Source organism: Chrysemys picta, chromosome 14, assembly GCF_011386835.1.
Source record: "Chrysemys picta bellii isolate R12L10 chromosome 14, ASM1138683v2, whole genome shotgun sequence".
In the NCBI taxonomy this organism is placed as follows: Eukaryota; Metazoa; Chordata; order Testudines; family Emydidae; genus Chrysemys; species Chrysemys picta.
Window position 1 is genome coordinate 39,958,298 of NC_088804.1, and position 16,018 is coordinate 39,974,315.

A 16,018-nucleotide genomic window follows, 5' to 3' on the forward strand; every position below is an offset into this window, starting at 1 on the left:
GAAATCCTAAACGTTCAAAAGTAACTGATCTCTAGACTAAATATGTCTAATGAAGCTGTTAGGAAAAAAAATGAACTTATGCCTTTTCACTGCTATTTCCCCCCCCCCAAAAGTTATTCATTAAGATTCTTCTAAATTTAATTGACTGTACAAGTTTACAGCAGCCGCAGGATTTATGGGCTGTGTAAAGAAATTAGAGTAGATTGTTGGGCTCAGGGAGACGTTGTATTCCCATATTTCATCTGGCACTTCAGTTTGAAAATGTCACCCTTTGTTGTGCTTGAGGTATTAATTGCAATGGTCTGTCCTGCTCTTTTCCAAGCCAGGGTTTTAGTTCTCAATGTGTGTGTTTTTGTTTCTTGTTTTTTTCTGACAAGAGCCATACACATGGCTGCCAGAGTAGGTTAAGCAGATATCCTTTTAAAAAACATGCATATTTCTTGTGGGGGAGGGAGAGGGCAGAGGGAGGAGGGAATTGGGTCCATTTTTATTTCTGTGAATTGTCCAGTAGAGGGTGATGTAAGGTGACGTAGCCAGTACTTATGCCCTTTTTTGGAAGGGTAGATTTCTTTGATTTTAATTTGTTTTTCTTATTCCTCTTTTTTTAAGAAAAGAGTTCAGGCCACCCAAAACCGCCTTCCCATTTATTAGTAGAGCACTGACAGTGTTATGTAATAACTGTGAAGTGGATGAGCACTCTGGATAATAATATGCAAATAAGCAGAGCAAGCAAAAAACCACTTTGCTCCAGAATCCAACCCTCCATCCCTTCTTGCCAGAACAAGGGGGCAGATCCTCAACTCATGTAAATTGTCATAGCTCCATTGATGTCAATGGAGTTATAACCGTTTATTCCAACTGAGGCTTTGCCGCCAGAGTCTTTGAAGAGAAGTAGAGGTACACTTACGGTTTTTAGCGCCTATTTAAAATAAAATTGGGGTGTGAAGACAAATATCTACCAATCAATTTTAGGAAACTATTTTAGAAATAAAGATGCAGAAATCCACAGGGAGATTTAAATAGAGATTAATTCAAAGAATGAATGAAGCAAAATGACAGTGGAAAAAGTGATACGGAAAATGCCAGAGGTTTTTCCTTTGGCATAAGGAATGTTCAAATTGTTCTTAGTTGAAAGTTAAATACACACATGCTTGAAAGAGTTGTGAATTACATTTGTCAGACAAATCCCATCTGGCTTTCACAACTCCTGAAGAGGATTAACTTTGAAAAATATGCCACAGAAATGAGTGTTTTAGTGGGGTGACTTTGTCAAGTGTTGATTAGCCCAAAAAGATAAAGATCTTTTTTAGAGAGATTTACTTTTTTTTGGCTCATGAGAACATACAGTAAACACAGATTTTAAAGGGTCTAGTTCTCCGTTCATGAAAAAGGAGCTAGTCATTTATAACATTTTCCATTTCATAACCCTCCATTTGTGAAAAGGTAAAAGCAGCATCTTTTGTTCAAAGGATAACTGCGACGCTATTGCATCCGATCCACCTGAAAAGAGAGATGCCGTGAAAATACCACACAGCACTAACTCAACTGTTCAGATGATGTCCAAGCAAATCCTCCATTCTAAAAAACGTGGTGGAAAATTTCAACATGAGAGTTCAGCTGTACAATTTCTCAGAGCCAGGGATTCTCTGTTATATCAAAGTTGTAAATGTGAGGCCAGATAGTTTACATTATGGTGATTTATAACTGTTGACATATCCTCCATTCAAGCTGTGTGCTATTCAAGTTTGTATTTGTTTTTTATGGGGAATGTTTAAAAATGGATAAATATTACTTTTGCCTGGTCAGAGCTTTAGAGGGGGAAAAACAATTATACATAAAGGATGTTTTGTTTTTAGACACTGCTGAGTTCTCTTTTCCTTTCTTCTTTTTTTGTTACTAACTCTGGCCATTGCAATGAAGCCAAAGATTGGAGTCTATTTATAAGCAAGTTTGCTTCTTGAGAGATGTACAGTTCTGAATGCATTTGACCGCATTCCTCCCACTTCAGATTGAGTTTGGAAAATGCAGTTCTTACCAGCCCCTGTTTAAGCTTGTTGATGCAAAAATAGTTTTTAACATCTGTAAAGTAACAGCTGGACTACAGCAAATACAGGTCTCTTTGTATTATTCAGTTGCAAACGAATTTCAATATTTCTTTAATGGTCTGCAGGCCTTGCTAACTCATGGATACTCTTGAGTTACAGGCTGTTCCTGGTAGGGAAATAAGAACATATTTATAATGGGGGTTTAAGGTTTTCTCTGAAATATAGTATTGTGCTGATATAATTGTCAGTTCCAAGCTATAGGAAATGCACTTTTAAAATGTTGTTGAAGTTATAGGTGAGACATATTTCTTACCCCATCATTCAGTTTCATCTTGAGTCCAACAGTTACTGGGTGGAAAAAAAATGAGAATATAGGATTATGTGTTTGGACACCAGGACTGACTAGCTTTTGATTTGTGCAGTGGGGTTTGAAAAACATGCTGAAAGCAAGAAGTCACAGCTGGATGTACTAGAGGTGGCCTGTAAGGAGCAAGGTGAAAACCAGAATTGGCATTCCTTATAATCTAATAGCCTAGTCTGTGGGAATAAATTGATGCTTAATAAAACAGAAATGATGGAAAATCAGTTACGTGAAAATGATATGAAAATTCATGGCACACAGACAGGAGAACGTAAAAAGATGTTTGTTTTTCTGGAAGAATCATTTACCCAATTAATTTAACTAAATAATAATACAGTCCTTAGTCCCTCTGGTGGTGGCTCGACTGCAAGCAGTATGTGCGGGAATACCTTTCTCCAGGCCTCAGTCATCGCTGTCCCTAGTCACAGATGCACCAGCGATGGGATGGGATGCACACCTAGGAAGACTCAGGACCCAAGGTGTCTGGTCCCAGGCAGAACTTTCGCTGCACATCAATGTCAGTGAGGTGTATGCGGTTCACCTTGCTTGCCAGACATTTCCAACCCATCTACAGGGGAGATGTGTATCAGTATTGACAGACAATACCACAGCGATGTTCTATATAAACAAGAAGTCAGGAAGTCCTCAAGCTGTGGGACTTCTTCATTGCCCGTTCAATACATTATACATTCCAACAGAACCCATTTACTCTGAACAGGGGTATCTGGTAATGGACCTCACAGTAAATCATATGTTGGGCCTGATCAGTGACATCAAGTACAAAGTCTCTGGTCCTTATAACTAGTACAGGAGATTTTGTTTTTCCTTCAGTGTGGGTCCATTAGGCCCAGGCCAAATATTTGGTCCTGACTCTTGTGAAAAAACTCGTATTACAAGATATAGAAATCACATACGCATGAAACGTCATGAAAATTGTGAGGGAGTATTTAAGCACTGACTTTCTGTAAATTAGGATAATAGTCAGCCGTATGGCACACTGACCCATCCTCCATCTATAGCAAGAATAGAACCACAATTAGAGCATAACATATAACAATTATACATTAGTTATTTTTCTCCTTTTGGTAATTTTACTTGGCTGCTTTATTCATACTTTCTCTTGACAGCCTTTTATGTAATTAAATGTAAAAGTAATTTAAAACTATTTATTTGGACTACAAAAACAAGTAAACTTTCCACCAAATAACTAGATTCTAGCTTAGCCATATTGAGTTGGTTTTCAGTTTCCAGACTCAGGTTTAAAAGCACAAATTTGTTGTCTTGCACTAGTCTGTTCATAAAACAATGAGTGTGAGAACAGATACTAATTAAACAAACTATTTTTTCAGAGCATTGCAGCTAAAATATTAGCACACTAGGATAAAGCGACATAGAGTCCTGTGGCACCTTGTAGACTAAAGAACGCTCTAGTAAAAGTAGCCGCCAATGACTGCGCCTCCCATTAAGCAGGGCGGGGGGGACGACTGTTTACAATACTCTGGCAATGTAAGAAATCCTCTTGAAGTGGATATAAATGTAACTTTACACCCACTTTAAGATGCCTTTACTCACCTCTGGCAGTTAAGGGGTAGAGAGAGACAGAGTGATTTTGCAGCAGCTGCAGATCAGAGTGGGGATGCTGACCTAGGAGACCAGAAGAGAGGGGAAGTTATATAAGTAAATGCCGGGCAGGAGAAGCCCTCTTTTACCTGGATCAGGTGGAGCAGCAATGGAAGCGGTGAAATAGCAGGTTTGGTCAGGATCCACTGTCAGCATTGCGCTAGTTGCTCCTTTCTCGGGGGAGCTGGGAAGGAATTTTTTCTTCATCTCCAGATTGGTGAGGGAAAGTGCGTGTGTGTGTGTGTGTGTGTGTGTGTGTGTGTGTGTGCGGGGGGATGGGAGGGGGTTGCCTTCCCCACAGCTGGTTCAGGGAGGGGGCTGAGTTGGGGCAAACATGACACAGGAATTAGGCTATGATATCGCATCTCATTATGTTGATTTGGGACGGATGTCCAGTGCAGGTGCTCCTCAGGGAAGGGATACAGTGATCTGATAAATGGAGTAGTAAAGGATTTAAAGGAGGTATTTGTTAAAGGAGCAGAAACAGGATGGTTCAGGGCTTCTATGACTAACCCCCCCCCCCCCACCCTCTTTATAGCCCACCTTAACACTCATTAAAGGATAGGAGGAGGGTAAGGTCCCAGAAGCAGGTGGGCTGGGGACCAGGATGGGAAAGGGGGAGGGTTGATGGACGCACACCTGTTGTATGTTGAAATGATCATGGAATTACTTGAACTGTACACTTTTATTTGCTGGGTACTCCCAGACAGTTAATAATAAAGTTGTGGCCTAATTAAACTACATCCAGTGTCTCCTGTCCTTCCTAAATAGCTGGACAGTGAGCACTATTGTACTAAAGATCATTTAGTGTCTCTAGAATAAACCTTCAAAAAGATTAAAGTGGAAGTTTTCCATTGTGGAATAGGGTTCCTTTGTTCTGTTTTGTGTTTCAATAACTGACCCCCCCCCCCCCCCCCCGAACTGTGTCCTTTAAAATGAAAATATGTAGCTCATTAGTCATCTGCTGTGCGGACTAGGCTCATCTAATCTTTGTTTAAACAATAAATAAAATGTTAAAGTATTAATATAACAAAGTTGTCCACTGTAAAAGCGCAGTAACATTTCATGTCTTTAATATTTTCATTATGGTTTCCTGTACTAATATAGATTCATAGTCTCTCTTTATGGAATGCTACTGTGTGTGGCAAGAGCACCCTATTACGTTACCATATAGTGAAGAAGTCATTATTGGGAGTGGGGGGAGAATGGGGAGTGAAATTCACATTTCTAAGAATTTCCTAAATATATATTTATATGATTTACCAAAATAGCATCGAGAAAGCGGTTACAAATTATCAAGGAAATAAAATACATTTAAGTTTTTTCTAAATCCATGTTGACATGACAATGCTGTCTATATACATGAGACATTATGGTGTCAGTTAAACTTCAAAAAATGCCCTCCAAATAATATTCCCACATAAAAGGAAGGGAATTCAGGACTGGCGCTGAATTTTAATCATCCCTGTTGTGTTGGGTATTTTAAGGTTCATCCAAATAGTAGATGATCTGACATACCATATGTGCTGCAAGAACCATGTGTAACTGAGCTTTAACTAGCTGTGTCTCAGTTTGTGGGTGCACACAAAAACCTCATCCCCATGCTCTGCGACTCTGCTCCATTCTCTTCTTTCAGAGAAGGATTCTTGACTGTGTCAGTATCTCAGTATTGCTAACTCCAAATGTTACAAAATGGAATCAGGCTTCAAAAAAATTGTGATTAGTTAAAAATCACGGAATTAAAAAAAATACACGTTCGGTTCTTTTTTATTTATCTTCTAGTTTTTAAATTTTCGGATACACTTTTCTCTGCAACCATGAGGGCTAGTAACTTACTTATTTTTTTGATGGAAGTTGAGATTCTCATGAAATCCTGACTCCAACAATTGGGGCGTTAAGAAAAATACACAGACTTGCAATAAAATCACAAGAGTTGGCAACACTTTGCCTGCTCACAAGAACAGAACAGTTTAGTCCTCCATGTTGCAGTACTGAATGCATTGCAGATATGATATAAACTTCAATAGCTCCAGTCAGGCAATCCAAAGGAACAGCATAATTTGGTATATGTATTACAGAAAGTTGCTTTCCAACCTTGAAGGAAGATGGTGTGCTGGCAGATGCTGATCAAGTGGATTAAGGATTAGAGAAGCTGAGAAAAATTAAAAATTTTGCTATTTCGATGGTCCATTCGCCTTCATGACACTACCTTCTGAGTTTCTTGTTGTAGCATACCTTGCATTTGTAGCAAAAATACCTGTGTAAATTTGTCATGTTCCACAGAGTAAGCTATAACAAAAGCCTTTTTATTGTACCTGAATTTGTAACCTGACCCGTTGGCTAGTAATGAAACTGCTGGCAAAGCATAAGGGTAACATAAACATTCTGCATCTGCTTATTCTCTGTTTGTTTGTTTGTTTGTTAGTTTCCTACCTATCCATTATTGCATGGCAACTGGCATGGAGATGTGCAAATGAAATAAGGTTGGATTTTGTCTTTTCTTTTTCTTTCCAGAGGGTACTCAGAGCACAGTGTCAGCATCTAATGAAATCCAGCCGAACCAGCCACAGGCCCTACACTATGCACTGGCTAATGCTCAGCAGGTTCAAATCCACCAAATAGGAGAAGATGGCCAAGTCCAAGTAGTATGTACTCATTCTTCATAATCTCTTCCAGTTTAAAAAGTCCAGAACACTGAACATTTTATGTGCCACATAGCTCAGATTCAGCTCTTTCTGTGGTCCAAAAAGATAATTAGCTTATATCCCCCGAGCCTCCACCCAGGCCTCTTAATCATGTTTCAAAAAATCCCGCCCTCCAAATAGTAATCCATCCATTTATGATTCATGTGTCTTCCTTTTTTTTGTAAACTGCATTCAAAACCCTTTTTGGACATCTGTTAGCTGAATCCTTTACATGTGCGTTCATTTAAATGTATGTATATAAGCAAAAGCTGTAAATATTGATGTTAAATTATAAAAAAAACATGTTTTAATAAACTTAACATTTTGACCCAAATCCACAAAAGCCAGGAAATTTAAAAGTTAAGCCTTACACTACTACAATAAGTCAAGCCATTGTGCTTTTTAAATTAATGGTGTTGGTATACTCTGAGGAAACTTTCCCTGGCTTTTGTAGTTTTATGTCACAATCTTAATGCAAGAACTATTTTGTATGTAATTCAATATTTTTAAAGGAAAAAGCAGAAGTGAGGTAAAAAGGGTATTGGAATCCGTAGTATTGTGGACCCCTAGCTTTCCAAATTAAGACATTATTATCCGTATTACTGTGTAGCACTTAGGAGCCCTAGTAATGGACTGGGACCCCGTTGTGCTAAGTGCTGTGCCAACAGAAAACAAAAAGTTGATCCCGTCCCCAAAGAGCTTACTATCTAAGTATAAAATAAGAGAAGACAAATGGAGACCGAGAAGTACAAGGAAACAATGAGACAAAATTGGTCAGCATTGTAGGCAGTGGTAGAGAAGGGAGAAGCAATGGAGGGATGCAATGAGGAGGGTGACATGATCTCAGCAATGAGCCAGGAAAATGATCTTTGCAAGATTGTTTTTGTCAAGGTCCGAGAAAAGGATTTTACAGTAATTGAGATGTAAGATGATGAAAGCTCGAACAAGACTTTTAACTGTGTAGATGCATAGAAAAGGCCATACCGCAGAGGTGCTACGCACAAAGAATCTTCAATACATAGACTTAACCATAGCCTGGCTGTGAGGACTTCTGAGTTGAAGATGATACTCTGAGTGACAGGCAGGATGGTGGTGTTGCCTACTGTAATCAAGAAAGGAAGTATCAGGGAGAGCTTGCATGGAGGGCTGGGGAGGGGAAGGGAGTAGGAGATTAAGAACTCTGTTTAAGACATATTAAGCTTGATCTGATGCTTGGCATCCATTAAAAGATATCAGAGAGACAGGCCAAGATTTTAGTTTGGTGAGAAGGTCGGGAGTGGAGAGGTAGATCTGGGATCATCAGCATAGAAGTGGTGGTTGAATTTGTGTTTGTAGATAAGATTATCCAGACATAAGGTGCAGAGGGAGAAGAGGAGACTAAGGACGGAGCCCTCTGGAAACCCCCTCAGAAAGTTGAAAATGGGATGAGACAGATCAAGGATAGGCTGAAGAAGTGGTTAGAGAGTTAGGAGGAGAACCAGGCAAAAATAGAGTTAAAGAAGCCAAAGGGGAGGACAAGATTTCAAGAAAAGCAACATAGTCAATGGAGTCAAAGACAGCTGACAGGTCAATGAGGCTGAGGATAGAGTACTGATTTTGAGCTTTGGTTAGGAAGAGGTCATTAGAGACTTGGGTGAGAGCGATTTTAGAGGAGTGAAAGGGTGGAGGCCGAATTAGAGAGGCTCTAGGATAGAATCGGAGGAGAGGAACTCCAAACAGCCGGTTCAAATATTTTAGAGATGAAAGGGAAAAGGGGTGGCAGTTTGAGAGGAAAATGGTGTCAAGGATGGAGGTTTTTATGATGGCAGAGGTTTAAATATGCTTCTATTGTGAGGATAACAAGCCAGAAGAGAGTGAGAGGTTAAGAGGAGGAGTAAGGGAAGGTGGGATGTGACTGGGTATGAGAGAGAGAATGAATCCTGGAGCTATGAGTCTGGCTTTAAGAAAAACAGCAGATATCACGTGAGACTTGCCATAAAATAGCAAGAGTTGGCAACAGTGCGTCAAGCAAGACTTTCAGGCCTAAAGATTAAGGCAGAGCTGATTTTCAGAGGTACTAAAAATTCACAACACTCATTGATTTAAGTGGGAGCTGCAAGTGCCCAGCATTTCCAACAATCAGTTCATAAATACTTAGTGTATTTGTGATTTTTACTTGTGGATTATTATATAATTCCATATTTAGTATTGCAACTGTCTGTAGCAATCTGTGTTATTTCTTTAGGTAACATCAAGCAACTTTTCTGTGTTGTAGGGGAATTGCCTGGTGAAATAAAGCTGGTATAATCAGGGCCTGAAGGGAACATGCAATGCACTCTGATTTTTCACAGGCACAAAAATACCTAGGGACCCATTCTAGCCAACATAAATTAGAGCAGCCCTGTAGCTACTGGAATTTGTGCCCCAGCATCAGAAGGAGGAAGGAAGTATGGCTCCATGTCTGTCCTCCTTTTCTCAGAGGCACCAAGTGGTGATAAACTGGTATAAACTGATTTTTTATGAGACTCTGTCCTAACTTGTACAGCATCACACAGTTGACTTGATGCAATTATGAATTTTTACAGCTTTCCTTGGAGCATCATGCACAATGGATGGCAAATCCTATATTTCTCTGGGAAGGACCATTGCCCCCGAGCAATATCACAGGCTAATTGCTTTCCTTGAGGGTCTGTAGGCTAGATTTCCTATTGGAGTTAGTCTATAGGCCAAATGATTATACCTCTGAAATTTGGCAGAGCTGTAAAGAAACTTTCAAACCCAGTGGTGTAAACCCTCTTCTGCAGTAAGCTTGTAAAAGAGGAACCTCCCTTTGAGAAATAGTGTTCTTTAAAAGAACTGGGAGTCGGGGCTATTGGGATCCACTCCCAGCTTTGCCATTGACTAGCTGTGTGATCTTGGGAATTCCTTTGTATCTTAGTCTTGCCATCATATTAATTCTTACCTACCTCCCAGGGGTTTTGTGAGGTTTAATAAAGGCTTTTAAAGCATGTTTGAGATCCTTGAATGAAGAGCACTCTAGAATGCAAATTAGCATTATAAGATATGTAGACAAAAAGTCCATAGCAGTAGATATAAAAGATAAGGGAATACCAAATAAAACTAAATTTTTATCTATGGAATCAAAGTTTAAATCTAACTGGAGTTTGGGAAACCTATTGCAATCCCCAGTCAAAATCTAAACATTGCTGCTATAAATCTGGTCCAGTAGGTTCTGTAGAGAGGCCCAGGACTGCACCAGATGGAAACGACATTACACTTTGTTCTCTGGAAAATGATTTGCGTAGATCAGGCTTCGGGTCATTAGCGGGGCATAATGCATTTGTGGTTACATGCCCCATACAGTGTGTGTGAGTTGCTGATGGCCTTCAGATTTCAGCATTGCCCACGCTTGCACGTTCAGTCACAAACAATTATTTACACAGAAAATGCAAAAACACAAACCAACAGTACTGGGATTGGACTGGATGCCCAGGAATTGCAAATGCAAATTTTCTTTGGGGGATAGGACTAAAAATAATGATTTCTTTTTTTTTTGTGCTTGAATTGCTTAGGTGGCCATACTAAAATCATTGGCCTTGAAGGTTAACTATATACCTGCAATGGATGAGTGAGCAGGTTTTTTTTCAAATGACCTGTGGTACAAAGATGAACAAAGTCATCTTTTTGCCTTATTCTGAAAGAATTACCAAAACTATACACGCAGCATAATAACACCTTTTTAATTTTCAATGCTCTTCCCTGGGAACCACTGAGAGCTTGGTGTTAGGAAGGGAAAGCGATTCTTATCTCAACATGGATTGAGTCTATGCTCTAATTTTATATACAGTCCCTATTGTCAGTTTGATACTTTCAGTATGTTTTTTTTCCCTCCCTATAAATAGACAGTTTCCTTTCAAAGGAAATGAAACTGTTTGAAATAGAGGGGTCTGTGTTTCTTTGAAATTCACATGCAATTGTTCTTGTGTTATAAAATAAGAAAGGCTTTTGACGGTATTCCAAATGGATATCTTTAATCTCAGTTTCATACAGGCATATTAAAATGAAAACAAAGCCTTATAAACCCCAAAGTAGGTTATTTAGAATCCAGTTTATCAGCAGGTAAATTACAGTAGCAAAAGCTTCTTTAGGCCAGTCTGGATACTCAAGGAATTCTTTCACTTTCCTCCCCAAATTTTTACCAAATGGAATACTTGATTTCTTTCAGGAGTGGTTGTTAAGGGGCAGCAATGTAAAGTATCAACTTTATTAAAACCTCTTTAGGGCCAGATCCTCAACAGGTGTAAAAGCCTGGCCACTATATATCCCTTTTTGTATTTAGTTCAGCTGTGGCTGCATTTCATCTGTGGCAGAAGTGATCCTTATATTTTACTGATATACCTGAGGCCCTGATCCTGTAGTCTTTCTGAGTTGTTTGCAGGTTTGGTCCCAAGTTTGTGGATCAGTTAAAATTGCAAACTGCTCTGAGATCTTTTGAGGAGAAAGACACTCTATAAATGTAATCATTATTCCCATTTGTGTCCTCTCGATCATTGGACAGTTAAATGCTTTCCCCACAAGGCGTTCTGTTCCATTTGATCTTCCTATAAAAGAATGGAGAAATGTGGATACACTTAATTTTTTAAGCAATTTTTATACATTTGTGAGTTTCAGTGAATCATTTCCCTCCATCCCCGAATACATAAAACTATAACAAATCTGAGATAATAGTTTCTTCCTCTAGTTTTGATTTTCTTCTGATGCTTCTTGGTGTTTTCTTTTGTTGCGGATCCCACAGGGTCACCTCCACATAGCCCAGGTGCCTCAAGGGGAGCAGGTCCAAATCACACAGGACAGCGAGGTGAGCCAAAATGCCACGTCATCTGAGTAGATCCTGGTCAGAGACTAGGGCTATGTTTCTTAAACCACTGTTCTCAGCGATGCTGAAATAAGCGAAAGAACCCAGTGAAAGTATAACTGAATGCATGTGGTAGAGCCACATTGAAATATGCCTCAATCTCCGCAAATATAGCACACTCCTTCTCTGTCTATGGTTTTATTTGGCCAACCAAGGAATGCATATGTGTTTTGTATTAGCAAATTGTGGCTTATAGCTGATGTGCTTTATAATGGGCTTCATGGGAGGCAAAGTATAGTACCTTTAGGGTTCTACTATAGCTAGTACAACATTTGTGCTTAACAAGCGCTGCAGTTCAGCAGTAAAGCATTTTAGTAATGCAGCCTGCAGAATATTTTCAAAATACCTAACGGTGTCTTTCACTGTGGGAGCTGCAGAACTGTACGAGGAGGATTTTTGAGATTCCTGTTAGTGAAAGTATTTAGAGAATGAAGCAGTTTCTAGAAGCCTGGCAGTGACTACATGCCTCAATTACAGTTCTGTCAACCCCCTGGCATAAAAATAGTGCAGCAAAAAGAAAACTGATTCTCCAGAATTATGGCTCCAGCCTTGAAATTATTACGCAGGCAAAACTCCCATTGGAGCCAATCTGTCCTATGTATTTTAGAATGCATGGAATAGTATGGTATACTGGGGTCCTTTTGGTGAAGGGTATGTTCTGATTCCCTGCACTCTGAGGTTAAAATTATTACAATAAATATGAGTGAGTTTTAGTGAAAAGAATCTCCTTTCAGGGGCTGGATGGGGTAAAGAAAAACAAGAATGAATTTTCAAATTCTGTGGCTCTGAACGCAGCTGTGGTCAGGTGGATATTTGTTGTGAAAGAGTCTAGTGTGGGCATGAGGAGTCACTACAGAGACTAAATTCCATTGACCTTAGTGGGAGTTGCCTGCATATAAAGACTCCAGGAACAGGCTTACGTTTTAACCATGTGGTTTGAAAACATCTGGATTATAATTTATTCCAATATACACTCCTTTGAAAGAAAGTGGAATTGCAGCTAGTCCGGATGGATTGATTTAAATGAAGATGATTTAATTCACCAAGTGGAAAACCTTGATTTAAATAATTGATTTTAATCAACTTTTCCATTTGTTCTTCAGTTATTTTCTAAAGAAAGGTGGATTCTCATTGGTGGATATAACCATTAAAACATGTTGATTTACAACTAAATACAGCCTTTCCACTAGATTTGTTACATATTTTTGCTATCTAGCAGGGTACACTATAACTATATATGTTTATTTAGGCAATTATATAACTTAATGCTTTTGGATTTCTATTAATTGTACATTTGAGGATATTGGGAAATGGTGAATGATATATTGCTTATTTACTAGATAATTAACTTTTTGTCATGATTTGTGTCAAACTGCATTAGGATGGTAATTGTAATTTAATTAAACACACAAAACAAAATTTACTTTTATTAAACAAAACAGCCTTAAATGTTTTGGATACATAAGCTTTCTGTCAAAACATGTTTCACTTTACAACTAAATGATTTACTAAACAGAGGGATTAACTGTAGTCAGTAAAATAAACTGATTATTTCAGGTCAGCCTGGGAACATTTTCAAATACGCCTAAGTGAAGGTGACTGGAGCTTAAATTCTCTTGAAAATGAGACAGTCGCCTAAGTTACTTAGGCTGATAGATTGTGCCGTATTCAAAAAGCTAGGCCTCAAAAGTTAAATGTTTTCTTCCTGATTCTTTCTTTATATAGAAAAGCAGTCTTTAATTCAAAGTTTTTGAGATTGGCTCATGGATTCAGCATATTTATTTTTTATTAAAATATTTTAAGGCCTTGACATATTTTTTATTAAATTCAGATTTTATTTTAAACAGGTTTATTTTTAAAGAGAAAAACTTATTATAATTTAAATAACAAAATAAAAAAATCCAATTTCTTTTTTTTCATAATAAAATCATTGATTTTTATTCACTGTGCTGGCAGTATTATGGAGTGTAAAAAAGATGAAAATGAAAGAACTGGGTGTGTTTTTCACACAGAAATTTGCCATTTTACCTCTTGTGCTTGAATTGTTTTGGGGAGTTTTTTTCTTGGTTTGTTTTGTTTCTTTTTACTTAAACATATTTTTAAAGGACCTTTTTAAGAACTTAAATCAGAGTTTCTCTCTGTAATGAAGTTCCTTCCTTTTTCAATGTTCATAGCTAAAGGTCTTTTGCAAATAGTTTACAGCATTTGGAATCTTTTATAATACGTGCCTTGGAAATTCCTATAATAGTACTCTTTGTTCACATTTTGGGTTGAGTTTTAATAAAGTAAAAGAAATGGCTGTTAGTACTAATGATAGCTTAGTAATAACAGACATTATATCCATTAGGAATGGCACATACCATAACAGCCAAAGATTTAAAAAATTACTCTACTAATTTTAGGATGACAAATGTTTTGAATTGTGCATGTTTGCAATTTTACAAAAATGAGGGAATATGAGAAGGGAAAATCTACCTCCATAAAAGCCATATAAACAGATTGCTACTTAATCATTTTACTATAACACTCCCTTGCCCCCACCTCACCCCCAAAGAACTCTTTTTTTTAAAAATTGAAAAAATCAGTAAAGTAGTACAGGCATCCATTCTCTTTGATTAAAGTGCAGGAGCACTTTGAGTTTTACTGCCAAAAAACATAGACCTTCAGAAGAATTTCCTAAATTAATAGATTTCCTCAAATAAATATACATCTCCTTGAGAAGTGCTACTTTATTTCTAATTCCCGACTTCTGTTTCTTATTCTTATTTTACAGGGTAATCTGCAGATACATCAGGTTCATGTCGGTCAAGATGGACAGGTAGGAATTGATCCTTCTCAGTTGAGTTTTAGGTAGTGTTGCAGTTCAGTCTTCATAATTAAATGTTACATATGGATTGACTTCATATTACCAAAATGTGTTTTAATGACCAAAATGTGTGCTATGTCTTCTACTTAAATCTTTATGGCATAAACAGAAAAAAATGTTAAGCCGCCAGTTAATATTTTGCCTACTGACGATGAAACAGTTTGATATTTGACCATCATTATTTCATCACTCATGCAATAATATACTTCATCCACATGTTTTATAATTTCTTGTCTTTGGCTTCTTCGTTGTTGTGCTAAACTGGACTGATTATCTTGTGCACAGGATGTTCCTTTACATGCTTTTGTCATTGACTGTCAGTGTGGCCATATGTGGACCACAAGCTATGCAGGCATAAGAATATTTGTTGCTAAGATTTAAGCAGATATTTTTGTATTGGATGAATGTCGAGAGAGAGAGAGATCTTTCACATCTGGTTGTGTTCTTTTTGAGAAGTTAGCTTTATTAGGCACTTATGCATACGTGGGACAGGATGAAAATGAGTCCCAAGCTGCAGCAATGACTCTGGGAGATTGTTTGAATTAACATAATTTCCATATCAGGTGAAAGTGAAATTGCTAACACCTGATCCATCTGATCACAGAACATCCTTTACCAAGTTATGTTAGGTTAAAATAGCCACAGTAAAAAGTACTCCTGTAAGGGAAGCTTCTGTCCAGGCCACTTGAGTGAACAACTGTTTTTGTTCCTGCTGAATATTATAATACAAGCTGTGTTAAGATCTATGTCCAGGGGCTTGAACTTTGGCAAGAAACAAGCCACTGAACCTCTGGGGAACTATTTGAACTCTCAATCTTTGGATATTCCTGGCCTTTTATGTGGGGAAACAACCTAACCTGTTGTTAAAAAAAAATCTCTTTAGAAAATTAATTGTATCGATTTTAATCCGAGGTGTCTTGTTGTAGTGCTATTGTTAGGTCACTGAAACAGGATAATATGGAAGTCACATGTTGGAGCATTCTTTTTGGCATTTCACTACTTCCTTTATACCCCATTGGCCGTTCTGCATGCAACAAAATGCCAAGTAAAGGCTTATTGGAAGAAATAGTGCATATTTAACCCTGGATTTTTTATTTCTCTGTGACACTAACAAGGTGTGCAGATTATTTGTAATTTTCTGGTATTACAAACCTAGCATTTTTTTTCCTTGAAATGTTATTTCATACCACGTAGGGCACAATTTATGCCATAGTAAATGTTCTGAATCTCTGCATCTGTAAATAGATCCAATACATGCCAGTTAAAATATTTTTATTATTAAAACAGTATCAACTTGCAAGCAAAAAATTTGGATGATCACATTTTGCTGATGGTACCTATGCGGTGATGGTTAAGTGAGCCCATTAGAGTATCATACATCCTGTGTGGCTGTTTCCCATGCTGGAATAAAAAGTTATGATGTGAATATGAGTTTTCAGGGCTGAACTATTTTTGAAAGAGTTCATGAAATTTTGGAGATCTAATAAATGATTTCTAAGAGGTGCAAACTTAGAAAGGATAAATAAGAAAAAGTTATATATATTCCAG

General features: G+C 37.9%; 1 protein-coding gene across 7 annotated transcripts in view; it reads left to right on the forward strand.

Moving 5' to 3' along the window:
- The window catches only part of BANP (BTG3 associated nuclear protein), a 251,959-nt gene that overhangs the window by 133,731 nt on the left and 102,210 nt on the right, over positions 1-16,018 (forward strand). For 5 of the 7 annotated variants that reach the window (XM_008168621.4, XM_065567317.1, XM_065567315.1 and 2 more), the window contains 3 exons: positions 6,541-6,671; positions 11,485-11,547; positions 14,378-14,422. In XM_008168621.4, coding sequence (XP_008166843.1) covers positions 6,541-6,671; positions 11,485-11,547; positions 14,378-14,422 — 239 coding nt within the window. Of the gene's footprint in view, positions 1-6,540; positions 6,672-11,484; positions 11,548-14,377; positions 14,423-16,018 lie in introns of those variants that run through there. The other 2 variants (XM_042852096.2, XM_065567319.1) reach the window with 2 other exon arrangements.